Here is a 27606-nt window from a genome sequence, read left to right on the forward strand (position 1 = left end):
ACGAAGTGCGATAAAACATATTAGGGATTAGTTTTGTTTTGTAAAAAGAGAGGGACAGCACGGTGATGCGCGACCAGCTATTGGGGGCAGAGACTTTCGTGTGTCTTCATGGCAAAGGACGTCGTTCTAACTGCGCTACACAAAAGTTTTTTTTTTTTTTTTTTTTTTTTTTTTTGTAACGAGCATATTGGCGATTTAGGCGTGGGCTGCTAACCAGGTCGAAGAACGAGCATCAATTTTGCATCGAATTTGGCAAATTAAAAAACTAATTAAATGATTTGGCAGGCTTATGGCGAAAACCAGTGAGTCGTGCGAGGTGTTTTGAGTGGTGCTGACGTTTCAAGGATGGCAGTACATCACGTAAGACTAAGAGAGTTAGGTTCTCTTCGTCTTATGTGTTGATCCCGATCGCTTATTGGCAGGCACGCGCTCTAGAAAAAAATTACTCGGGAGCGCTCGAAAACGACGATTGGAAATCGCCATGAGGTCATAGAAACACTCGTCTCCGCTAATAACGACACGTTCAGACTAAAGTCACTGGATCAAGATCCAGTAGCGCCAGGCTCCCCTCCCCCTATGGTCGCCATTTTGATTAATGGCGACCAAAAGGGTGAACCAATCGAAATTCCCGGTGACAGGTTGCTTTAAAAATACATTTCTTGATTACCCATATTGTGTTATCCACAAACTGGAGAGACAAACGCACATCTTCGCACCACCACCTCGTGCGGCGACGGTGCTTGGCGGCATTAAAAACTTCTCTTGAAATACGGAAGGACAACAATACCACTTTAAGAGACCTCTGGGAATAATCATGATTGAGATGTTGATTTTATGCGGAGTGCCGGAGACGCTTATATTGGCCAGGAACGCTTTCAGTACCATGATGGTCCATAGCGATCTTGGCGCGACAGGTTCAGAGAAGATTTGAATGGAGCGAAATAACAATTGGCCATGGTAACTGAGGCCGATCAGCCAATCACTTTGCAAGGTTTGGTCGTCTGGAGGAATAGGCATCTGTTCCCGTCCGTGTAGCGGGCAGGTAAGTCAAGGGCGCTACTTTCCCAGGCCCGTGACTTTAGTTCAGACGAGAGGGGTAGAGCGAATTACTGAAAGCATTGTAACGAAGCCCGTACTGTGACTAAATTGCATTCTGGCGTTTTGTTGAGCCACCGCAACACGGTGTTTGTTGGGATTTGTGGTGATCCTGCCGATGCTTGAGTTCGACAAGACAGGGTTCAGATTCCGCGAACTTCTGACGCGAAGTTTGGCCAAAGTTTGTCTAACGTTCACCCTCCATGGGCATGCGCGAAAATTAAAATCGAGCTGGGCGTCACATGGCGGAGAAAAAGGGGAAGTATTTAATGGGTAGATGAATTGTTTTAATGTTTAACATTACTAAACTGTCTAAAGCACTAGGAGTGCATGCGTTTGTTCTTTATATTGGCTAAATATTCGCACTCATTTTGAAATATATAAAATAAATTACTTTATAAATTTGCTTTCCGAAATTTTCACTGCATAGATTGGTACGCATTTGTTACCGTCTAGGTCTGGCGCAGTGCAGCCGTGCAGATTTTCTTCTCCATAAGCTTGGCCCAAGGATTGAACATGTGCTTAGCCAGTTACAACGAATTTTCGAATAACATCGTGAGGTAAGTCTATCAACTAGAAACATTTGTAACTGCCATATTTCGTTGCATTGAGCATAATGACTGCTATAACTACAGGGCCGGCTTGCTTGAACAGCGTCTCAGCTGAGACTGGGTGAAAAAAAGCTCTGCAAAGGCTGGGGTGCGCGAGCGTCTCGAGACGCGGGTTGAGTCCCGCACAGCTCGTACATTTTTTGCCGGTGCTTTCTTTCACCCAGTCTCAGCTGAGACGCTGTTTCTAGCAAACAGCCCAGGGAGTTCCAGCACGTAATTCGGTCATAAAAAAAATTGAAATAGTTTAGCCAATGAACGGAGTGCGAGTGTCTTTGAACGATGAAATTATTGTGTTCAAAGTTTATGAGTTGGAAGTTAAATTAAATAAAAGCAAAACGTCATATTTATCTTGCCAACAGCAGCATGTTCCATCTTGTTTCGGAAGCCACCGACGTCACGCCAGCGTCGCGTTGCGATTGGTTGCCAATTCGTGGTTCGCGAAAACGGGTGGGAGAAATCGGTCCCGAAGCGGTTGGCAAAAACGTGCCCCAACCGCTCAATCAAAGCCGCTTTGCGGTTGAGGACCCGCGGATCCGCTTCGCGGTTGCCGCTTCGCTTCCAGTGTGAACGCGCCTTTAGACGCTGCTTGATTAGTTCCATTAGCTGGTGGCGTCTGCTGCGTCTGAATTTATATAAACGAAGTCCAATCATTCCAACCAGAGCCCGCGTCCTCACGTCTTCTCCTTTCGCACTGTTACCCGTCCCATAATTTAGGTGCCAACAAACTGACGGAGAAGAGGAAACAAGAGCGTGTGAAGGACGTAAGAACGCCGAGCTCTGGGTTTCTAATCTGCAGATTAGGCGAAAAAGTTGGTGAGGAATTTGGCGGCAGTGATTGGCATGCGCCGCACTTGACCTTGGCGCCGGCTCCTGGCGGTCAAATTCCCCGCCGACGTTTGTGCCAAGTGTGCTCATTAGAGCCCCTGGTTGGAATGATTAGTTGGTAGAACCATAGCCTCATATGTACCGACAAACCCTGGCAGTACATCACGAGAAGCGGCCGCTGAAACGGAAAAGGTAAAGCGGCAGACAACGGAAGAAAGTAGAGCCACGTGACTGGCGCCCCGCTGCGGCGAGACACTGAAACACACTCCTCCCGAGTGAACAAGTGTGTTTCTGGTTCTCGCCGCTGCAAAAGATGTGCGCTGACGTCCAGGTTCTCGTAGGGTTTCCCGAGAAATGGCTCGTTAATGTTCTGTGCAACCAGATCCTCGCTCTCCAAATCTACGACCGGGCACTCTATGGTTCCGTCGTTGAACTGCTAGGTTTTGTGAGTATAAAGGAGGCTATGGTAGAACTAAAGCCAGCGACCCTTTCCCCCACTGCAAAGGCGTTAGAACGCGGAACGCCACTGTACGTGCGACGTTTGGCTGTCGCATTCGAACACATTTCATGTGTCGGTACTTTCCTCGTTAAAGGGATGCTGAACCGAAATTCGGATTTCACAAAATAAGGTAGCAGGAGTGTTCAACGGGGCGCCACAAGCTCCAAAACATCGCTCATAAAGCGATATCTCGAACAGATGGCCGTATTTTTGTAAAATAAGGATGCGATTGAGCGAGAATCCTGACGTCTCGTTTCCTGCAGAATAGTTGAGGAGAAAAGGAAACGGCCTTGCTTCCTTCCCTCTTCGCGTCCTCGCGGAGTCAAAGCGAGAAAAGAAGGAAACGAGAATCGAGACGTCACGGTCCTTTCTGGCCTTGCTCAAGCGCGCTCTTCTTTCACAAAAATACGACCATCCGTTGGAGATATCGCTTTCAGAATGACGCTTTCGGGTTTGTAGCGTTCCACCTAGCACTTTTGCGTTGTTTTTTGAGATCAACATTTGGGTTCAGCATCCCTTTAATGCTGAAACTTGAACTGCATTTCGATGTGTTTGATACTTTCTTGCTGATGCTTTTCCTAGGTTTTGTTTTAACGGTGGAAATTGAACTTCCTGTAGACTTAGGTATTTTGTTTGTGCTGCACAAACGTTAATCAGGGAGCCTGGGGCATCTTGTGAAATAATTTTCCACACGTCTCTTGTATCATATAATTAGTACCTCAGTCAAATAAAAAAAATACAGCAAGAATATCTTTTTAGATTTGGTTGTCGGAGGAAAGTACGGCGCTCCTTTGCCTTTGCAACGTGCTCGTTCTAATAAAATTTAAAAACCGACTGCTCTCGATTGCTCAGTCAAGTATCATAAGTTACCACCGTAAGAAAAATCTGAGTAGCGCTCTAGGAGGAGCGAGGCCTTTTACGTGGAATAATTTTAATGCTCTTCCCTCCCCGTACTTTTTTACCTGCTAAATTACCGCTGAATTCAAAGGAACGTAACGTCATGTGGCATCCTGACGTCTCATCACATGTTCATGTACCTCGTGACTACGTGACCACAGTGCAGCAGATCACGTGACTGTTTTGTGTATTCTGCCTACTCTGCGTACGACAATTCTGCCAGGTATGATTAATTTTACTATGGTTCTTGAGGCGAAAGAGTGTATAGTCCCATGGAAATGACCAACAGCGCCGACGAATAAAGAAGAACAGCTCCTTGTTGCGTATTAAACCTACCGCTGCCTCTTCAGAAGCACGGTCTTTCGAGTTCAGGCGCCCTAATCTGGACTCTTGGCGAAAACGTCGACCAGAAATCGGGCGACTGTGAATGGCCAGAGCCAAGGTCATGTGCGGTGTCGGCCAATCACGGCCGCCGGATTTCTGGCGGACATTTTCGCCAAGTGTCCAGATTAGGTCCCCAGGTTTGCAAACAAAGCATAAAGTGCTCGTTCCCTGGTCATCTGAACTATGTTGCCAAAAACGCGTCTTCGACTGGTCTGTTAGCGTCCTATCCGGGGCAGCGAGTTTTACGTGACGTGAGAGTCGTACGGAGGTATACATCGCTATAAAATCTGCGCTCGCCCTAAAAAAAAAAAAAAAAAAAAGAAACATCATAGTTTAAATTAGTCTCCTGGCGGAGGATTGATCCAGTGATGTACAAGTATACTCAGCACGCGTGCTTAAGACATGATACTGTAGTAACTGAAAAGGTAAGAACGGCACGGAGGAGCTTCAGTTGTCCCACCTCCAGCGCGAACTTTCCACCTTCGACAACGTTTCGGCGACTCATACACTTCAAGCCCACGGGGAAGCCATTTAGCGCGTGCTGGAGTTCGGACGTTTAAAAGAAAGGCCCTGTCGTTTTAAAGGGGTACGGAAACCAAATTCTGAAGCTCATTTCTTTGTTTCAACACGACGCAGGTAGCAGCACAACCACAGAAACATAAATATTGCGCTAGAAAACGCAAGAAAACATATTTTAAAGTGAATTAAACGATAATCAAAAACCACCTGGTAGTTGGTTATGAAGCTTCAATGGAATGTCGTGACGACAACATGCCTCTGAAAGCAGCGCCGCAGCGGTATGTCCGCTCACTGGTATAGATTGCCTAGGCCTGAACGCAATACCGAGGCGTCTTGGTGGAAAGAGTCAAAACGAAGTGAGCCACCTTGGTTTCAGCTCTCGCGCGACGTGCAAACGCGTGCTTCGGTTGTTCTCAGGTTTGGTGCGCGTGCTGGCCCCGCGATATCTACAGCCCTTGGGTACTTCGACAAAGCGAGATTGTAACGCGTTGACGCCTCCAAGTGGCAAAACTCGTCACTACGGTACGCTTGGTCGTCCGAGGCATGATGACGTCAAGACGTCTGCCGGATCTCCCGAGATGCATCGCGCTCCTCCATGGCTGATTTTGAAGCGCTCGCCAAAATCGCGGCATTTAGAGCATAAAATATAGCCATCTGCTCAAAATACGACCGTGCGATTATTCATTACAGGCTTAGCTGATCATATTGAACTCATTTCTTGATGTTTTCTCTATATTTCAAGTTTCGATTCCGTATCCCTTTAACTTTGTCAGTTACTATAGGTGCTTATTTCGTACCATGTTCAGTGTACTGTTCAAATCACCTCCACTATACTGTGCCTGGAACTCGTTTTCGAACGGCGTGTTTAGCGTCATATCCAACCCTTACATCAAACGTCGTGCCGAAGTGGCAACGGAGGACGTCACAGAAGCCGGCCTGTCATGCTGTATAGGATGTCGCGACCCTGGTGGTTGGTGGATAGTAGTCCCGCTAAAAAGTAGGGGCGAACGCGGGTGTCGCCGTCGTCCCGGAGCCCCAACCCGTGGCTCCTCAAGCTTCTGTGAACTGTAATACTGGAAAGCGACCTGATGTGGAACTGGCTTCTCCAGCGCCCACCACTGCCGCTGTGATACCGCTAGGATTACAACCGACGACATGACACTTCCCTGACTTCGAGGGGTCATGCTTGAGGGGTCATGGTTGAGGATGCGGTAGACACGCCGGTCGGAGTCCTGTTCCAGGAAACATATCTGAGCACCCCTTACTTGGAAAGGGGTCGGTGACCTAGAGAAGCGAGAAGTTTCAGGGAGGACACTAAGACGATACATCTGACCGCTAAGGACCGTTGCAGGAACGTGTATGTCATCGCCGTGGCCGATTCTTTTACCAGCATCTTCGGGGGTGTTGTCATATTTTCGGTGTTGGGTAACATGGCCCTGCAGCTGGACACCACCATTCCCGAAGTCATGAGAGGCGGTGAGCTTTTCCTGCACAAATTAATTTTTTCATTGTTTTTTGGTTCATTAACGATCTTTGTTTCACATCTGTGTAAACTCGCAATGTTCTCAGACTGAATGAAAGGTTCCCAACTTTGACTTACAGCCTCGCTCGCAGACTTAGTGTTGAACCGTTTTTGCTTACGTTACTACCTGGCATTGGCGACTCCAGCGAAATCGACGGCACCTACCGGCTAAAACAAAAAGCTGGGGTGGCAGGCTCGCTAGCCAACTTTCTCAAGCGAATCAGATATTGACAGTGCTTGGTGGTATAAAGGTAGTAGGTTAAAAATGAAAGCCGTTTACAACTCCCTGTAACACCGAGTTAGAGCGCAGCAGTTGAGGAGGAGGAGGGAAGGGTACTGAGGGGAGGGTATACCCCTCCTCCCTCTTCACCTCGTGATCCTGCCTGCTACTCCTCCTCCCCTCCCCCTCCTTCCCAGGGTCACGTGACCTCGGGGTGAAGGGGGTCACGTGACTTGGGGGTGGGTCACGTGACCTGGGGGTCACGCGACCTGGGGGGGGGGGGGGGCACGTGACCTCACGGTTACGCCGACGCCGCTCAAGCCGAAAACGGGTGCCTCAGAGCTGCGCTCTAAAATACGTCAAGAAAATCGCCAATACGACCGCGATTTACCGGGACATGCTTTTGCTGGTGACGCTCGCCACGGTGCATGTCCCAGGCAGCACAAAACGTCGTGGAAACGTCAAGAAAAGGTCCCTGACGTCCATAACGTCCAGCGTGACTTCGATCACGTTTTTTTTTTTTTTAATTTTGAGGTGAAGTCCTTATATAACGTTCCATTAGAGTCCCATCAGTGACGTTGTGACGACGTTGTATTTCAACTCAAACGTCGTCAACGTTTAACGACGTTTGCCAAAGTCCATAGTGACGTTACATTATTGTCCCGTCAGTGACGTTTGAGCGACATCGCGTTCACACCTAACTGTCGTAAACGCCATACAGGACGTACTGGCATCGTCGACCACTAACATTCTTTTCAACGTCGAGGACATATTTAAATCACGCTCCATTTTTGTCCGGTTTTTGACGCCCTGGCGATGTCATGCCACAACCTTTGTCTTGTGTTTTTTTAGTCTTCCCAGCTCCGTCTACAGTCCCAGAATTGCGTATAATACTCGTTAACTGTTAGAAGCATAATTACAGCTGTGGTCCAGGTGACACTGCTCAAGAGCCGCAAACAAAACTTAATTTTTGAGATGCTTGAGGAATTTATTTATTTATACATTAATTTATTTATTTGAAGATACTATTAATTGCACATGGGATTACGCTAGGGAGGGCATATACAAAACTAAATGTACACTGAAGGAAAAATAAAAACTAATCCGAAGGCTTGTTGGGAATATCATTCCTTTTATCTGTGCTTGTTATACTTTTGGGTTGTTTAAAACATTGTTACGGTTTTAATTCGCGAAGTCAAGCCCATGGAAGTGAAGCCCACGGCGTCTAGAACGGATCGAATTCTGCAATTCTGGTTTTTAGCACGCGCGATTGTCGTCTTCCTTTGGTCCTGGGACGCTCCACAGGCGCGTCGCCACACTATCCCCTTTTCAGGTGATTTCAGGCATGCATCATTTCCTAGGAGCATCCATACAGCTCCGCGACCACCTGGCATTGTTTTAAGGTTCGGCAATTTCTCTTCGTGTTTTGTTACCCATGCTCACAACCACGAAATTCGCATCAACATCACAGTTCATCCACAGCACCAGCCTCCAGCACATTAGCGCTCTCGGTAGATCGGTGCGCACTCGGATCTGTACGCAGTCTTGTTACGTGGCCGCCAAAACAGATCTTGCTTTCTATGGCACTGATAGCGTACCCAAACAAAAATCGCACGCCGGCATGCACTGTAACAGAGCACAATTTCACTGCACACTTGGGCATTTTATAGCGCAGCTCTTATGGCGCGTTCACACTGGAAGCGGATCCGCGTTCGCGAAGCAGATCCGCGCGTTCTCAACCGCAAAGCGGCTAGGATCGAGCGGTTGGAGCGCGTTTTTGCCAACCGCTTCGGGACCGATTTCTCCCAACCGCTTTCACGAACCGCAAAAGCGGCAACCAATCACAACGCGACGCTGACGTCAGTGACTTTCGAAACAAGATGACACCTGTCGATGGTGAGGCGCCCAAGGCGCTGTAGTCCTAGCGCTGTAGTCTTAGCTTCCGACAAATCAACGGAGAAACTTGATGTTCACGTCCGTCACTTGACTCCGCCGCGAAAATAATTGACTCGGTAATTTTAACGGGCTTCGCACCGGTGATTTGGTTCGGGTAAGAGTTTGTTGATTATTCCGGGTGCCACAGCCCAAGCTCGCTGCCTTGTTAATCTCTGCCTGTAGAACGTCGGAACCCGCCCCTGATCGACCGAAATGTCAGCTTTTCTACCCACTAGGATAGTCGCGTGAACTATTGAATGCTTTCGGCACCGTGCATGACCACCACGAAGGCCGATAGAGACGTCGAGAGCTTGATTGCGTAGCCAACGCACTACCGCGGAGGGGGCAGGGTACCTGCGCTAGCTCGACCTGTAACGTTTACTACTAATAAAACAAATAGAGGGAACCTACTCAAGGAATAAAGTGTACGTACCAGACAATGCAGAGGTAATCCATACAGCGTTTATTTGAGCTTAATGTCAAACAAACAGTAGACTGGATCGACGAGTGAGTGACGAGAGGAGAGTCCGCCACCAACGAAGCCACGACCGACTAGCACCGAACACATTCCCCCGCACCACGGTCACTGTACCACGGTCCACCCAACCGCTCACAACTTCGAAAATGATAAGAGCGAACAACAACGAGGGGGAAAACTGGCTCTCTATCCCGAAAACAAGGTCAGCTATTCATGCGGGAAGGGTTCACTTCGAAGAAAAGGTCGGGGGCATCCTGTTCTGAGTCAGCAAGGCGCGCCTAGCTGGGCTTTGCTTGTGGGCGAAGTCGAGGAAATCACAGGCGAGTTTGGCGGGTCCATGCTTCTTTTTTTTGCTGCCTGAACTCGTGATGTGCGCGAACATCCCGGAGAAAAATATTTCGAGTGCCAAAATAGCAAAACTTTGGCTTTGGATCGTGAAATTAAAGTGGATTTTGGATTGTAAAACAGGGTTGCCAAACGCAAGTCTCAAAAGATCACGCATGATCGCCGAGAAACCGCCAACCGGCTCTCGGTGAGTCTGAACGGGGTCGCTCGCGAACCGCATCCGCGACCGCTTCGCGAACGCGGATCCGCTTCCAGTGTGAATGCGCCATTAGGGGCCCGATTCCGGCTTGAGCGGCGTCGGCGTCGGCGTCGGCGTAACCGCGCGGTGCATTATGGGTAAATTTCCCCGCTAAATCTAGCGGAAAAATTTCCCCGCTAAATCTAGCGGAAAATATTCACCGCTAGATCCAGCGGAAAAATTTATCCGCTAAATTTAGCGGAAAAACTTCCCCGTAAATCTAGCGGAAAATATTCCCCACTAAATCTAGCGGAAAAATTTCCCCGCTAAATCTAGCGGAAAAATTTTCCCGCTAGATTTAGTGGAAAAAATTCCCCGCTAAATCTAGCGGAAAAATTTCCCCGCTAGATTTAGCGGAAAAATTTCCCCGCTAAATCTAGCGGAAAAAATTTCTCCGCTAGATTTAGCGGAAAAAATTCCCCGCTAAATTTAGCGGAAAAATTCCCCGCCAAATCTAGCGGAAAAACTTCTATGGCACTGATAACGCTGTCTAGCGGAAAAGTTTCTCCGCTAAATCTAGCGGAAAAACTCCGCTAAATCTAGCGGAAAAACTTTCCTGCTAAATCTAGCGGGAAAAATTCCCCGCTAAATCTAGCGGGAAAAATTCCCCGCTAAATCTAGCGGAAAAATTTCCCTGCTAAATATAGCGGAAAAATTTCCCCACTAGATCTAGCGGAAAAATTTCCTCGCTAAATCTGGCTTAAAAATTTCCCCGCTAGAATGAGCGGAAAAAAATTCCCCGCTAAATCTGGCGGAAAAATTTCCCCGCTAGATTTAGCAGAAAAATTTCCCCGCTAAATCTAGCGGAAAAATTTTCCCCGCTAGATTTAGCGGAAAAAATTCCCCGCTAAATCTAGCGGAAAAATTCCCCGCTAAATCTAGCGGGAAAATTTCTCCGCTAGATCTAGCGGGAAAATTTCCCCGCTAAATCTAGCGGAAAAGTTTTCCCGCTAAATCTAGCGGAAAAAATTCAGCGGAAAAAATTCCGCGCTAAATCTAGCGGAAAAATTTTTCTGGGGGGGGGGTCACGTGACCCCCCAAGGTCACATGACCCCCCCCTCCCCGAGGTCACGCAACACCCCCCCCCCCCCCCCCCCCCCGCCCCGAGAACTGGTGACCCTCAGTACCCTTCCCCCCTCCTCCTCAAGAGCTGCGCTCCAATTCGGTGTTACAGGGCTTTCATTTGTTTTGGTTAGCGCTGTCCCTAAGGCCACTAGGACAAACATGGCGTCGCCCTGCATCTCTCTCTAAAGAATAAATCCGTCATGATCGCTGCACTAATAGGCACGTTCATCTGCAATGAAAGGTGCAGCAGGCTTTCGGCTTGCCTTACCTCGCTTAAATCACAAAATATGAGTGATCCTCTCGCCTGTCTTTTAGATCGTCTTGTCATTCTGGCCACTCTTAAGCCTGAAGAGACGCGGTAATTGTTGACATAGCATTGTCTCGCGAGGACGGCGAAGAAAAGCTCACCGAAGAAAAGCTCACCGAAGAAAAGCTCACCGGAGATAAGCTCACCGGAGAAAAGCTCACCGCAAAACCGGCAGATGCGGAGAAAAGCTCACCGATATTTTTTTTAGCTTAGCTTGATTCTGCGTCTTGAGGTTCATTGGTCATATTTACTATTTCCTCAGAAATTAGTAATCACCCATTCTGTGAATAATTGAAGCCGCAAGTATAAAATCAGAACATCGTACACCGGTAAAAAAGGCAACAATTTATTGACAGCTGAGGGTGCGCCGTCGGTAGCTGTGTCAGATAAAGAGGTTTGTTTTTTGCGAGCTAATATGAATAGTGGTGTGTGAATCGCTTGAGGTCCAAATGTTGTGTAGCACCTAATAGATAAGTAGATGCTTGTTGATGTCGTCAGTGTCAGCTACGCTGTTTTCTTTCAGTTAATTTCCCTAACAAAACTTTAGTTGCGAGAACAGCTTCGTCGTGTCGTGTTTGTTGTCTTCACCCCGTCGTCGTCGTTTGAGCGGTTTTCATCATGTATAACGTTTACCAACTCGCCCAATTCGTTACCTATACCTTACAAAAGACTAGGTCTTACATAGCTCACGAGTAACAACGGTGACAGTGTGCAGCTCTGAGGGTCATGGGTGGCTCACCGTAGAAGGCGCTATCACACACAAAGGGAACCTGTGGAAACACCATGCAGCACGAACGGCTAGAAAGCGTGCATGTCCGTGAAAGCACGAGCGGCTTGAAAGCGTGCATGTCCGTGGAAAAAAAGAAGCCTCGATATCCTATTGACTGTTTTATCCTGTTTTCAAATGTTAACAAAAGCTTCAAAGAGAATTTCAGGCACCGCGTTGCTGCGCGTGCACTTTTGGATTTTCGGCATTTACATCTCTGATTCTTAGGTTTCAGGCAGTCATCATTACGTGTTTTTTTTTTTTTAATTTTTCCTGTTCTTCAAGTTTATAAAGATTTTAGTTAGGCTTTCGTTGCATAGAGAGTAAGCCACAAAAATACTCTCTCGCAATTATTAATTTGGGAGCAATATACCCAATAAGCTTAACAAATATTACAAAAGAGGTCATTTTATTTTTTACAAAGCTGACGAATTTTAATGATAATAAATTGATATATGTTACGCTCGATCCAACAGCCTCCATATAAAAAGAAGAAAAAATATCGGTGATCAAATTTTCTCCGCATACGCTCAATGGCCGGTGAGCTTTTCTCCGCATCCGCCGGTTTTGCGGTGAGCTTTTCTCCGGTGAGCTTATCTCCGGTGAGCTTTTCTCCGGTGAGCTTTTCTCCGGGATTCGTCTCGCGAATCCCACTGGCTGTCTTGACGCGACTTTCCACACGGACGAAGACAAAGAAAAGGAATGCGTAAAGCACGGTCTAGAGTCATTGAATGTTCCCAGAGTACTGAAACTCTCAAGCTTCGCTTCAGAGCCAAGTCGGGCTCAGTAGTCTTGATCACCATTATGGCGCTGCCCTATGCGGTCGAAGCGGAGCACATACAGTGTAGCATTCCCTCTCGTGTGAGCTCTTCAATCCACGTTCCTGGCCTGTGGCGACACAAGTTTGTTTTTATTGAAGTTGTTTATTTGGACACTACTCCAAAAAATAAAATGCCAAAAACCGATAGATACTGTAAACAGCTTGTGTAGATTGGTACTCATGATGCCAACCGTTGCATGGCCCAGATGACGGCCGAAAAAGCGTTCAAGTCCAGCTGGTACCTACGTGTCGAAAAAAAACAAAAAAAAAACAGCCGGCGTTAATGCGGCGTGAGGGAGAGGGGGAAAGGCAGGCAGAGGACATGGCATTGGCATCTCCATAGAGCCCCATGCGATGCGTCGGGAAACTCGTCAAGAAGAGGGCGAGAGAGAAAGGTGGGGGGAGATAGTGGCGACTAGGGTGCCTTCATCCGCGCTTCGCATAGAGCGATGCCAACTGCCTGTTTCCCTTTCCCAGACCCTCTTCCACCGCCATTTTGTTCCTCTCATTGTTTCCCCCTGCGTCGCAAAGTGGCCTTTGTGTCCATCGGTCCTCCCATCCGAGGGGGAAAATGCTAATCCTCCCTCTGTGGGTTCCACAACGCTGCTCCGAACTTGTGAGATCAGGTGCTTCTTTCCGGGAGGGTTATAAGCCCCACGGATTATCGCCGAGAACGAAAATGGCTGCTGGTTTGTCGGCAAGTGGTATTACAAAGGGTGGCATGTCCCTAGCTAAGCGCATATGAAGGCTCCCTAGTGGCGACGAACAATCGACAAGCGTTAGTTCCGGGTGCACGTATTTTCTCAGTCGTTCCCAAAATATTTCACTTTGGGTAGAACCCGGTCCAGCTTTTTCCGAAAGTCAGTCAAATCAAATCAGCTTATTTTCACCTTGTACAAAAAAGTTGAAGGAGCTGTGGAAAAAAGCTACAGCATTGCAGCTTGACGAGAGAAAGCACCGGCCGTCACGTCTACGAGGTCTACGAAGCAGGCTGCTTGTCGCCGTGATTTTTTTCGAGTCTGCATACAGTGGAAGTGCTGCGATTCGATTTCTCTATAATGCTGTCCAGACTGAGTCGCTCAAGTCTCCCCTATGAAGAAGCCGGTGATCGCCAAACACGCCGTCGTGTTCAGTCACGGCTTGCGGACCTTTTTCAAGGCCATGACGCTTCACACGTTGAATCGTATTACTGCTCGGATCAAGGTGCCTGTGAGGATATGAATGACGCCCCGTCAGAAAAGAAGGGACTGTGCAGATGATGGCGCGTCAAGTCCAGTCTCCGATCAAGGCCCTTCATACGCCTCCGACGATCCCAGTCAAGAACGCCCAGCGGACGGGATACCACTTCTGAAACCATTCCCGTGCACACAGCAAGAGTACCAGCTATGTGCGATGGGGTGGGCAAAGCACGCGCGTCAGCAGATTAATCAGAAGCAGAACGAGGTAAGCGGTAGAGCATTCCGCACAGCGTCACATCGTCCCTTGTTCATTTCTCTACGTGAATTTGTTTTATATACTACTGGCTGCCACATCCAGGGGCGTCTTTTGGCGGGGCTCTGTATTGCATCTCGTGTCTGAAAATGCTAAAATAAACAGTTCTTACCAAACCTGTGTTTTAGCTTTTTCCTTCGTACTTGCATGAGAGCAACTTGCCTTCGCAATAATACTCAAAAGTACTTTTTTTTTAGTTGGGGGGGGGGGGGGGGGGACACAACGTCTTCTCCACGACGCCTAGGGAACGTAATTTGGAATGGTTTCTCGATGTTCTATGAACGTCGTTGGTAGTCCGGATGTCGCAAACACACGTATCATAAACGTCGAGGAAGGACGCAACGGCCCACTGAGATGTCCATGTTACGTGTGACAAACGTCTTTGGGAACGTTTTCTCAACCTTCTGTGCACCTTTTCTCGCGGACATTTAAAGGTTTCATCGACGTCGAAGGAAGGTAACGTCCGGACCTTCGACGTTGTACGACGTCATATTACAGACGTCTTCGACGTTCTTTTGACGTTGTCTTCACGTTTATGTGCTGCCTGAGATGCGACGCACGGATACCCAGGCACTTCGCGGTTATACCTCGACGTGAGCTTCTGCAAAGTTGCCAGAAGTTAGCTAAATGCTGCTGTAAAAATAAATGTTGACTGGAAAGAAAACGAAAACAAGAAGCCAGTCATTTCTTTTTTCTAACCGCACTTCGGTTTTTAGCATATAGGCATTATATCCGTCCTTTAACGCCTGAATTGTACAACTGGGGCCCTAATCTGGACACTTGGCGAGAACGTCGGCGAAAAATCTGGCGGCTCTAATTTTCCGACGCCGCACTTGACCTTGGCGCCGGCCAATCAGAGCCGCAGGATTTCTCGCCGACTTTTCCGCCAACCGTCCAGATTAGGGCCCCTGCACGTTTATTTGAGGCTAACCTATCTCCCCGCAGCCCGCCATTTTCTTTTACGTAAAGTGATAAAACAGCGTCACGACCACCTTTTTCAGTATTGCTTAGGCTTCGTCTCAACGAACGATGAACCAGAGGCCTAAAAGCTACGGGCCGACAGGTGCCATCACGAGCCACTTAGAAATTGCGTGGTATTTCACTTCGATGCACGCATCGGTGCCCGCGTTTCGGATGACTGATGGGGATGGGCAGACAGTGGTTCGAATCGAATAGCACTGAGTGACTCATCATTTTACACTGCAAAGAAATCCAGAATATACAGGCACGTTGCAGTGTCGAAGCTATAGAAATGATTCCTCCGCGCTTTTTGAGGCGGAGCATTATTCATCCACCCGTAATCAATGCTCAGCATGTCATAGTGTAAAACGTGATTCGACCTGGCAGTCCGCGGCTTTGGCCTCTAGTCCATCGTAGGATGAGACAAACTGTAGAAGAGATACAAGTACAATCACCCATTTTTTTAACAATATCACGCCAGTGTCAACCGCCGGGACGGGCTGTGCCGTGCCGCGGAGAAATGCAGCATCACGGGAGAGATTAAGCGCGTGCGCACCAAGCCCTTGCCGGGGAGCGTCGTGGCCAACGCCGAATCGAGAGCAATCGCTGCTCTCGATTCATATGCGGTGGATTAGAACATAACTCAGCTGTTGGTTTAATGTTTTAATAAAATGTATGTCTTAATAAAGACCATGAAATGTAGGAAGCACGTGAAACTCAACATAAACTAGCCATCAAGGGGCACTGCTTGCTCGTGTTGGTCACACGTCAGCAAGGTAACGATAGAGAGTGTCAGCAAAGAAGCGCAGCTGTTGATTTGAAGTGATAGCGCGCGATTAATAACGTTGCACGGCGCGAAGGGAAGGAGCGGGCAAGCGGTGCATTAACACTCCCCTCTCCCGTCCGCTGCGTAGAAAAGGGTGCTGCGTAGGGAGGCAGGAACTGCGTATTGGCGCTGTCGCACCTTCATTGTATTTGGCAGGATGTCTAAGCGAGGCGCTTTTTTAAAGCAGGAAATGTTTTCTGACGAAACCCCCATTATCCTCAAGTTTTGTCGTTTCGTCTGTCCGTCCGTCTGTGCATTTCCGGCTAAATTTAGCGGAAAAATTGACGTCACATGACCAATTCACTTTCTTCGCTATACTTGTAGACGAAATTGATGCCACCTCACCTTTACTTGTCGTCCACCTACAGATCAATTCAGTTTTTCCGCTAAAGTTTGCAAGAAACATGACGTCACACGGCCTGTACACCAAACTGAATTCCCCGCTGTATTTTGCGACGACTCAATGTCACGTTACCTCACACGGCGTGACTTTTACACGTATTTAAGGAAAACTGACGTCACGTGCACTTTGTTCATAGACAATTCCCCTACTAGATTTTTCGGGGAAAATTAATAAAAATATAATGTCTTCACTTCCGGAAATACCCGTTTAAAGTATTTTAAACAAATATAAAGAATCGCTCCTTAAACGCCGAATTTCATGTATCACAGGACTTTAAAATTCTAGGTCGTTGTAAATTTTTTGCTACTCTCTTTTTAGTTGTCCTAAACTTATGCCTTGTTGATTGTTGTTCTCAGGATTCGGGTTGGCCTTTGCGGTTTACCCGCATGCACTGAGTCAGATTCCAGGAGCCCACTTTTGGTCTGTCGCTTTCTTCACCATGCTCTTCTTGCTTGCCATCGACTCCGAGGTAAACCTTAAACTGAGGTGGAGCCACTAAATAGGCCGCGCTTGGAGTATCGGCACTCCATTACTCCGACTGGATTCTGGACGCCGCCATTTTGGTGCTTAGTGCAGAGCGAGCTCAATTGCTGATGGTTATGATTCGAAAATGCTACTTCCTAAGCTTAGAAAAAAAAAAGGACCTACAGAAGTAAATAGTAAACATATAAGAGCGTGATTTGGCTACCTACGGCTGCCCTCTGCTAACAAAAAAAAAAAAAATGGTATCTGATTGGCGCGACAGCCGACAGATGGAGGCAGGTAGGAGGTAGGGCGCAGACGTTGTTCTATAAGACCGCATACGATGTTCTTGAGCTAAATGTGACTGGGGCGTTTTCAGTGCATTGCATAATTTTGTTATTTTTATTCATAAAAAGACTGAATGAACACTAAACCAACAAGAAAGATTATTATTTCCGGCCATTGGGCTATACGTCAGCAGCAGCCGCCATCTCTCGGCGGTTGCGGCTATCAGACGCTCACTCCGGTAGCCGACGGACACGTAGGTGGTGAATGCACTCTATTAATTTGTTACTTTTCACTCAGGTAAGCGCATCCTTTAACATTTCGATACACAAGACGCGCCATCTTCAATCGTACAAAATCTTAACCCGATACGTTAAGAAATCAATTTTCGCGGTTCTCAAAAAAAAAACAAAAACAAAAAAAAAAAACAGCGTTTTTTTTATTTACACGGACAAAAAGGATTTGGGACGATGCTTATCAGTGGTCACAACGCCGCGATTTCATTGACGCAGTTTGGCTTTGTGGAAAGTGCTCTGACTCCATTGAAGGACGAATTTCCTGTGCTCCGTGTTCATCAGTCTAAATTGGCCCTGGCATGTGCTGTTTTCTTTTTTCTACTTGGGTTGCCCATCGCGTCTCAGGTGAGCGTGTTTCTCATGATTGTTCTCGGAGTTGTTTGTTGCTACCGTCACTGTTCCGCAGCCCGTATCCCAAAGAATTATGTTTTTCTTACTTGAAAGCATTTATTGTGCGGCAATTTTGCTAATGATTGGGACTCGGCGAGATGTTTCGGTGGCGCCCTCTTAAGGGTTCTGTTCATGACGTTACGACCAGTATTTGTCTTGCCGTGACCTCAGGTGTAGTGATCTTGACTACTTTGAACAATTGCGAGCTACAAGTTCAGTGGTGTTTTTAAAATGCACGAAGAAGCTTGGAGTCATCGCATTCCTAAACCTACAACGCCAAAGATGGCAGTTTGACATTGACGATTGTAATCCCTAGAGTAAGAAAACAAGGGGGACAAAGTACCAACACAAACCTGAAAGCACAGCAAGATGACTGGTACGCGACGGAAAGAAATCTGCCTTGTCCTGCTATCGAACCAGAGACCTCTCCATTTCCAGTCGAGCGCTCTATTAACTAAGCTAACCAGGAGTAAGGCGTCAGTAGAGCAAATGGGCTTTAATAGCTACCACCAGTCTAACACCAACAAGGGTGAACGGCCTGCATTTTAAGGTTATGATGATAACGCAAGGGTCAAAGCGAGCTGGACAAGAATAGCGATAATAATCCCTCGAGAAAGGGAACAAGAGAGACAAAGGACAAGCACAAATCTTCAACGACGGCTAGTTGACTGGTGCGCGACTGAAAAATCCGCCTGGTCCTGGTATCGAAACAGGGAGCTCTCTATTTCCAGTGGAGCGCTTTATCAACTGCGGTAACTAAAAGTTAGACTTCAGAAGACCAAACGGGTTTTAACAGCTGCCACCAGAACACCTAGAAGGGTGTTCTGGTGGCTAACTTTCCCAGCGGGTAGAGTTCGCTATTTTTTATTTTCCGCGCATGCTCGTAAAAGTCGAACTTCAGTTGAGCTTTTAACGAACTTATAGTTCTAAAAAGTTCGAAAAAAAGGTCCATTTGTCGTCAAACCTCGGTAGATTCGCGATCTCTGGTCAGGCCTCGTAAGCTGCTATATCTAAAACAGATCGCGTTTGTTTCTGAAGAAACGAGAAAGTCATCGGAAATAAAACAAAATTATATTAGAAAAACAACAACAACCAAATGATGAGACACAAGCTGGTGATGGATGCCAGAAAGGCAAACAACACAAAATGCGCACGAAGAAATGTTACAACCTTAAATGTGTAAACAGCATGTTCCAGAGACTTACAACCATAGCTACACCCTTTTGTCTCCTTTATTTTGATTCACACAGAATTTTAAACGTAACACAGGCATGAAACACCTTTCATATCTTGAAAAGTGTGGAAAGGTTGCTGTGCTTAAAGATGACGAACACCTTTTTGAAGGGCGTTAGCCGTACCAAAATCTCTTTATTCGAAGGCATTCTAGCGAGAACCTCAAATAAATGTTGCCTTTACCAATGCTTTTTACTTGAATACAAATTTATCTGACAATAGATGTTACAAAATTACGTGAAATATTGATTAGAACAACGCAACACGATTGCCACTCTCGTAATTGCAGAGGTAGTCCCCAGCGAAATAGCGTATTTATAAGGCGGTAGAGCGATCCACAAGGTCGGGATTGCTTTTTCGTGCGTATTTACCGTGTCCTTATGCGCTGATTAAATCAGAGGGAGAAGGCGAAAAGAGTGCGCGGTGACGTCAGAACGCCGAGCTCTCATTGGAGCGATTAGTGGGTAGAGCTAAAGCTATAGCTGCCTCTGTCTCCCCTGCACTCGTCGAACGCGGTGAAACACGGAACGCCGACATCAGGCGTTTGGCTCTCATATTCGAGCGAGTTTTTAGGGGTTAAAATCGCTAAAAACAACGGACGAGTAGGAGAGACACACACCTCAGAGCGCTACTTGCAACTGGTTTAATGTTGGAAAGACACACGTACCGCGAAACCAACAAGACACACAACCGATTCAGTTCCAACCGCCGCTTGTCACGTTTCGTACTCTTACACCGTGCATGCTCGTAAAAACGATAACTCCGATTCAAACAGGGTTATCGATGGGGCACTTACACATGTACAGTCTCCGGCGATATAAAAGACCCACTGGGAGCGCGTGGCCGAGGCGGTGGCTGGCGGGGGCGCTGTGAGCGCTCCGGGCAGTTCCTTTCTGCTTCGAGGGGAGGACGCTCACTCGGGGCTCAGCTAAAGCGCGCGCTTATCAGTTTGTGCTGAGCCCCGAGTGAGCGTCCTCCCCTCGAAGTAGAATGGAATTGCCCGGAGCGCTCGTAGCGCCCCCGCCAGCCACTGCCTCGGCCACGCGCTCTCAGTGGGTCATTCATATCGCCGGAGACTGTACCTTCGTCACACTCGGAAGTAAGTCAACGAGCCCAAATTCAAACCCTTCTGCTATCAGCGTTCTATTTTTGGATGTTCACTAGAAGTCTAAGGGTGTTCTTGCAATACCCTTGGGGTGTTAGCCCTGGAACGAGCCGGTTTACACTGTTAAAGGTGTAAAATGTTCTAGTAGGTGATGAACAACAGACTGTTATATAGCCCACAAAATGTCGAACGACACGACATAGGCAACGACAAAACATGTTCAACGACGCAAAAAACTGGCACTTGGCATAAAATTGCGAACGACACAGAATTGTAGATTTCGCCAGATGGCGATCAACATAAAAATGACGGATTGGAGGATCTCCTGGGCCTTCTATCTTGCTGTTTTTGGAATAAAGCGAATATGTAGTTTAAAAGAAATACACTGAAGGCAGTGACAAGTTACAAATGCAGTAGACGCGCTTAATCCTGCGCGAGATTTCTGCCGTTGATAACACGCCATCGGATGCACAGCCAGAGCCCAGCAGAAGGTAACAAGCGCGTGTTGTAGGGAGGGCTTGTACTAAATGCTTAACTTGTCACCGACTATAAAAATCTCGATATCCACTCTAATAAAGCTGTAATTGGCCTTTTTTTTTCTTCCTAGGGTGGAATTTACATGATAAACCTGCTTGATGAGTATGTGTCAAGTCATCTGATTCCATGGGTTGGAGTGGCTGAGCTTGTCACTCTCGTCTTTGGATATGGTGGGTGGTGGTACGCAGTTACAAAGGCGCCAGCCATGCGCCTACAGGGTGTGGATAGCGGTTTTCACGGTCAATTTCTGAAGATTTAGGATGTTAACGCATCGACGTTTAGTCTTATAACGTGAAAAAAGTTAATATATTCATATTTAATTCGCATACACGCAGCTCAAGTTCCAAAGTAAAAAAAAAAATGTAATATAACGAAGCGAAAAACGATACACAAGACCATGAGAAAGCGTGGTAGTAGAGGACAGAGAAGTAATCAAGTATAGGGTACTTGCACCAGGCAATGGCGCAACATTGCTTTCGGCTTCAAATCTCTGCCAGAATCCATGTACGTGACACCCGACTCTTTCAGCCCATGTCCGCTATGGCGCGCCCCGGAAGCAGCGTTTTCCAGATCACTCGAGTTCTTTTGTATTGGGATCTACTAACAATATTGGATAGTTGGGCGAGTTTGTGGAAATTCATAGTAGGAAACAGCGCGAAAACAGACGAGAACCTAGAAGAAACACGCTGGACGAGTGCTGACTATCAACTGAAATATTATATTTGGTAGTCAGCGCTTGTCCCATCTGTTTCTTCTACTTCCTCGTCTTTTTTTCGCGCTGTTTCCTACGTTCATGTACTACTCACGCCAATATGACGGGGAACACAAAGGAATATCAGCAAGTGTTCGATTTATATATACTTACCCGTCTTTAATATGACTTCAGACGGGATGGAGCTCGATAATGGGGTTCATCGGCTGGCGAAATAGCCTCGGCAGACGCCGCTTGGCGGCCCCAAAGAGGGAAAAAACCGGAGTGAGTTTCGGCTTAAATGTCAAAAATACGTTTCAAATTGTACTTCTTGAGTCCCGCCGTCGACTGAGCTGCGTGCCTAATTTGGTGTATTACGAACACCAATGATGACGTTAGCAAAGAATCGATTTTGTGCATGCGAATAAAGAAAATAGCAGTTGACATCAATACTAGGGCCGCAGAAGACTCATTGACGTTAAATTTGAATCGAACGTGCTGCTTGTTAGAGTCTCAGGAAGTGACGTCAGGTGCCAGATGCCTGTAGATGTTTTCAAGAGGCCAAGCTTCGAAAGTGGGTCTGACCACCATGAATGAGAAATGCTTTGTTTTGGGGCCATTCCAACAGTGGGCAGGTCTTTGCAAGGCTTGACTATCCGACGATCTACATACTCAGACACAAGATGGCTTCACCCATTGGTGGTACTTGCAATCATCTCTTTCATATGATTTAATATGCCTTTCTGGTAGCTTTCTAGCTCCTAACGAAACGCCCTGAAATTTCCATCACTCATGGTGGCGACCTATAGACCTCTTTCACAAGGGCGCCGCCATCTTGAACTGTCGTCACTTCCAGTATGGGCGAAAGCATCGTTTTACCGCCGCCTTGTCAATAGAATACATTTAGGATATAACCATAACCATTACCTATTCTCGTTTTGCCTTCCCCCTATTTTTATTTTACTATTTAGAGATAGAAATAGTTGATTCTTCTTTCGTCGCCCATAGCAGATATGCCTATGAGGTGGATGGGGACGAGAGTAAACGAAAAAGGTCGATATCCACCGGTGTGAAAAGCACTTCTCTTGGTAGGCCGACATAACAAAACATGGTTTCTGGTGACCCCAGTAATTTTCCGCAGTAGCGCTTATTTAAAACCATGTCCTTTGGATGACTGTTGGTGGCACTTGAGCGTAAAGCAACACTTCTTGCACGTCTGTGAGCAGTGTTTGTCATTTGCTGCTACAGTGTATGCGACGAAGCTCTTACACGAACGTGCGCCAGCACAACACCAACACACATAATGGAACCAGAAGCATGCAGTGTGAATCGAACTAACGGCAGCCTCGCCATAAAGCCGAGCTTAAGCGGGGATTAATTAAAAAAGCCGAGGGTTTTGTTTTGAATGATCGGCTGCCTATTTGGTGTCTGTAGAATTTTTACAAAGTTTTCGCTAAAACACTGTTTTGCATATACCTTTACTGACGTCTTGTGATGCAGTTACAAAGCGCCTTCAACAGACGAAGCCAGCATGAAGCTGCCCCGACGCTGCCGATTGGAACTCGAACTCATTTGCGCAGGCATCAGGCGTCTAATGACGGACATGGAGTTCATGCTGGGCCAGCCGCCTTCTGAACTGACGTACTACAGCTGGAAGTACTTGTGCCCAGCGTGTGCCATCGTAAGTGGCTGAAGTTGAGAGTTGCCGTAGCTGACCCAGTGGGTCGTTCCGTAGGGTTTCTGCATAGGCCCACTGAAAACTGAGCCAAGGTGTCGCGTTACGCGAACCACTATTAAATTTCTGACGTCCTCAACACGAATTAAAAAAAAAAAAAGAAACCAACAACATTAAGCATTTCTTGCTGTTTCTTGGGCAAGAAGCCTATGATTGGATTCGAACCATCGGCGTTTACAGACGGATCACTCGTTCTCGATACAAACTGAGCCCAGCTCACGTTAAACGCTGACGAAGCCCTTGTGTGTATTACATGATCAGAGCGCGTGCTCAAACAATAGGGGCCTGGGATAACTGGCGCAACCTCTACTACAAGGCGCGCACTCTTGAAAGGAGCCTATTGTTTTTCTATGAATTACGAGTTGTTTGCTGAAGGGTAAACGTGCTTAGCTGATTTTTGACGAAGTTCAATGCCCCCCCCCCCCCCCACCCCTTCCAAAAAAAAAAAAAATGTAACTCTGCTTGGCGATATCCTTTGTACTGACGGTTCTGGAGCTACTCTACCACTCTAACTGCTGCGACACCTGTCCGCTCACTTGCCAAGTCCTTGGTCACAACTCACTACACGATCCGAGGTGAATAGTGCACTTTATTGTGCAACTGACAAATCGCCAAGCTACTGGGAATTTCTCCGCATTTTTGTACGGTCCCGTGGCGGCGTTAAGCTTCAGGTGGGCCTGTGTGCATGTGACTGGTAAAGGCTATGACGAGTGTCCTCGTCAATTCGGAACACTCAACTTGGAGATACCGATATCCTCAAACCACGAGGACTGCATCCAGGAACGGGAGAATGAACATGAAGATCGGTCTCGATTATGTTTGAACTTTATTTCTTTTTAGTGGGACTCTCATTCTGATCGCATCAAATCTCCACCTTGCAAGAAAATTTGATATTGAGGCTACCTTCGGATGTTTTCTATTTCTCACGAATCTACCGTGAACGTTCATGCGAACATACGGATGTGTTTAATAAGAGAAGAGTTCTTTGTGAACGCCGCGTGCCTTTTCTCCTGCTTGTGCGTGTTGCTGGTCTTTTCAAACGCATGAGACAGAGGATAAGAATAAACGCTGGCGTCACGAAAAAAGGTAATAGATTTTTTGCAGACTCTTTTTTTGCCGTTTTTATCCGCCAGGATTTAATCACCGCTTTGTTAGCTCAGCATATGCCAGCATTTGGTTAGCAACCTGTTCCTTTACAGTATATTTCTTATTCTTTAACACTACTGGATTATGAATGGGCATGTTTTCTTTCTCCATTAATTACAGATCCTGGCGATCGCTTCACTAGCGACCGCCCAGCTCGCAAAACTTGAGGACTACGTGTACCCGTTGGCGGCTAATCTGGCCGGAATCACTTTCGTGGTAATCGGACTGTCCTTTATCCCCATCTTCGTTGTCATCGAACTCCGGAACGCTGACTGGGTATGCGATGTGTGCATACCGCTCTTGTTTACTGTGACTTTTATTCAGAGGCCGTTATGTGGGAGTCTTGTCCCTAGACACCCGTTAACTCACTTTCGTGATTAACTATGACGAATCTAGTCATGACAATAACTACCATGGCTCTAGGCGAATGACAAACTTCACAATACAATTGCATCTCAAGAAGGCAATGTGCATAGGGATACTAAGCAAGTGACACGTCATAATCATTGATTCTTTCTCTTTTTGAATTTTTTTGGCGTCTAATGATATTCTGAGCTTCACTCGCTGAGATCTATACCTTGGTCACCATGATTTGTAATCGCGTGTTCTGTGTTCTGGCTAACTCACAAGTAAATTATTTTAAATGTTGTTTGAAGAACACCCGATGTCTTCCTTCGACTAAACAAAGTTATGTCTGCAGCGACCCGAACACAATTTCGGGTTAACTTACGAAAGAGTAATCGGTTAAAATTAAGCAGTACGTGATCGTAGTCTCAGGCTTGTTAATATACACTTTGCCACCGCAGCTTTTATTTTGTGAGCCAGTTTCCTTTTATATGCTATCTTCTAAGCGCGCTATGAGCAATAATTGTGAAGGCGGTGACGGTTTCTACACTGATGTTTGTTAGAGAAATAATCTCGCCTTGAAAAAAAAACGAGTTCAATCACCTGTTGAAAGTGACGAATTAGTAGCACGATTCCTCGTCGGGAAAGTGTCATAACAATAGGCACGAAGTAACTCACGCAAGAGGTGCTCGGTTATTATTAATGAGCAGCGGTAGAGTATGGTTGGATGTTTGCTAACGTAAAACGCTACGACTAGGTGTGTTCAGCTTTGTGCCGTTAATAATTGGTGCGTTCTATTGATAGCCCGTCCTTCATAAATTCCCGGAAGGCGAAAGGTCCACTGCCTGGGATTGAGACAAACTGTTGCTGAGAGTTGGCTGTGCCCGTATACATGTAAGATAGGATGCGCGAAAGCACTTGTTTTGACGATGATGCAAGTCCGTTTCACGTTATTCACGAAGGCAATTCGCACCTTTGAAATACCCACCCGTAACCACAAAGCGTCACTATACCCGTTTCACATGAAGTCCGACCAAAGCCGACGTTATGACCCGATGTAGCCAATCAAGGGGCGCCAAAAGTGCCTTGTCATGGCGCTGGTCGTCATTGTGGGTTCGGTAGTTGCCATTTTTGTTTGTCAGATGATCACTCTGGGCAACGTTATTAGAACCCCTCAGTTGGGAAACTGCCATAGAGCCTGCTCTGTAAAAGTGGCGCCGATTCTTCTCCCAGTACCGAGCTAATGGCGATCGCAACGCTGCCATTTCTCCCGCAGCGGCCCCTCCGTGATCTGCACGGCTGCACTTACTGGTTCCACTTGCGTCGAATTACGGAAGGGCCGGTGGCGCCATCTCGCAGGGCCATCTTGCAGTAGCCATATAAAGCAACTTTCAGGTTTCAACTCGTCGCTAAAGAGTGGCGCTGTTGCCGTATTTAGTTCGGTCTTGGTGGACGCCAGCGGCCCAGATTTCAAGGACGAGTTTCCCAACTGAGTTATTTAGTATCGTTGACTCTGGGCGATGACGTAGTTAGTGAGCGGTAAAATAATAAGCGCAACTTAAGTCTAGTTAAAAATATATGTGAATGAGCATAGGGGAACTAATCACCGTTTAATTTAAATTCTCACCAGGACCTCCGTAAGGCAGTTCGCCCTCGCGACAACTGGGGACCCAAGAATCTGGAACAGCGCAGGCTGTATCGCCTCTTCATGGTGCAGAGAGGCTACATGGAACCGAAGGAGGCCGAGGCCCTGTCGCTGTCGGAAGAGAAGCTTAGGAACGCCCAAAAGTTAGAGGCTGGAGGTGGAGGGGCTCTGCAGTTGGAGACCAGGCCCCCGGTGGAGGACATACCAATTGGAGATAAACGTCCGCCTTCCGAAGTATGAGCTTGCGCATAAAGCGCTCAAAGAGCCGCACTCTTATACTTTGGACCTTGTTCCAGGTTTCGCAACTTTTGTCTTCAATGGCGGAGATTTAAATTTTAATCAGAGGCATAAATGTTGTATTCTCTTCGGTTGTATGTTTTAAAATGCTTACAAGTCCTTCACGGCTTCCTTAAAAAAAGAAAAAAATAGTATTTAGCTGACGTTTAGCGTTCATGAGATTAACACTTGTGCACGTTTGTAGTACGCCTAGAGGCAGAATTCGGTTATCCTTATTTTGTACACCAATACAATAAAGTTTTGCCACCTCTAGTGCAATAAACCAGAAGCTTGATTTGAATTCATGACGAGTTTTAAGCGCGTTCTAAACCCGATTGCGTCTTGCGGGTCTCGTAGGCCGCAAAGTTCTAGCTAATCGTGTGATGTCACCGATGACATTTTGGAGTTGAATATATTTCAACTTACGGGGACCTGCAGCTGCCGGGCGGCTTTTCACCCATCTATACCGTCGCTTCGTCAACTCGTTTCTGGGTAATTCCAAGAAGGTTTGAAAACTCCGCTCTTCATTAGCGTCGTGGCGCGGGTGAGGGAGAAAAATTTATCTGTCCTGTATGAATCAACAGTACAGTACAGCAATAGCTGCGACATCTTATCGGAACATAATGTACCTTTATGCATATTGCGGTAAACCTATGATTATTTTATGATGACCTTGCGATGACGACGTGATTCCGCCTCGGTCGGCACCTTAGGTGGAGGAGTCATCGCCAATGTCCGCTTGGAGCGTGACATACTCATTTGCCTTGATATATGCAGACGTGAATTGCAACAAAATTGTGAGTTGGGCCAGTTGGTTTATAATGGGAAAAGACAAGCGCCGAAAGACTAGGACAAGGTAAGAAGACGACGACACTAGGCGCGAAGTCTCTGACCTGATGATCTTGCACATTCGCTTAGCATGGCCAGGGGAAGGCGGACAGCCATTGAAGAGCCCCAGCACTTCTGGTGGCGCCTTTTGTCGTCGTCTTCTTACCTTGTCCTAGTCTTTCGGCGCTTGTCTTGTATGTATGTATGTATGCATGTATGTATACTTGAGGCACAATCTCTTTGTAACGAGAGTCTTGTAAGACATGCCAATAAAAGCAAAAAATAAAAACTAAATAAAAAAAGGACAACAACGAAAGAGAACTGGTTAGCACGTGTGTCCAAAGTTCGCCAACCGTCACTTTCGCAAAGTCAAAGTTAATCAGTTCACATGACACCGTCGTTTTAAGTGAACGCTTGCCCCTCCAG

At 46.9% G+C, this 27606-nt stretch overlaps 1 protein-coding gene across 1 annotated transcript in view; it reads left to right on the forward strand.

Moving 5' to 3' along the window:
* The window catches only part of LOC120837873 (sodium- and chloride-dependent glycine transporter 2-like), a 52022-nt gene extending 25706 nt beyond the window's left edge, over positions 1-26316 (forward strand). Inside the window, exons 7-14 of the mRNA XM_040207490.2 lie at positions 1552-1655; positions 6182-6306; positions 16563-16675; positions 17466-17594; positions 20585-20684; positions 22786-22886; positions 24207-24362; positions 26062-26316. Of these exons, the coding sequence (XP_040063424.2) occupies positions 1552-1655; positions 6182-6306; positions 16563-16675; positions 17466-17594; positions 20585-20684; positions 22786-22886; positions 24207-24362; positions 26062-26316 (1083 nt within the window). The remainder of the gene's footprint in view (positions 1-1551; positions 1656-6181; positions 6307-16562; positions 16676-17465; positions 17595-20584; positions 20685-22785; positions 22887-24206; positions 24363-26061) is intronic.
* The last annotated feature ends 1290 nt before the right edge of the window (positions 26317-27606 follow it).

Source organism: Ixodes scapularis, unplaced genomic scaffold (genome assembly GCF_016920785.2).
Source record: "Ixodes scapularis isolate PalLabHiFi unplaced genomic scaffold, ASM1692078v2 PGA_scaffold8__174_contigs__length_109621045, whole genome shotgun sequence".
In the NCBI taxonomy this organism is placed as follows: Eukaryota; Metazoa; Arthropoda; class Arachnida; order Ixodida; family Ixodidae; genus Ixodes; species Ixodes scapularis.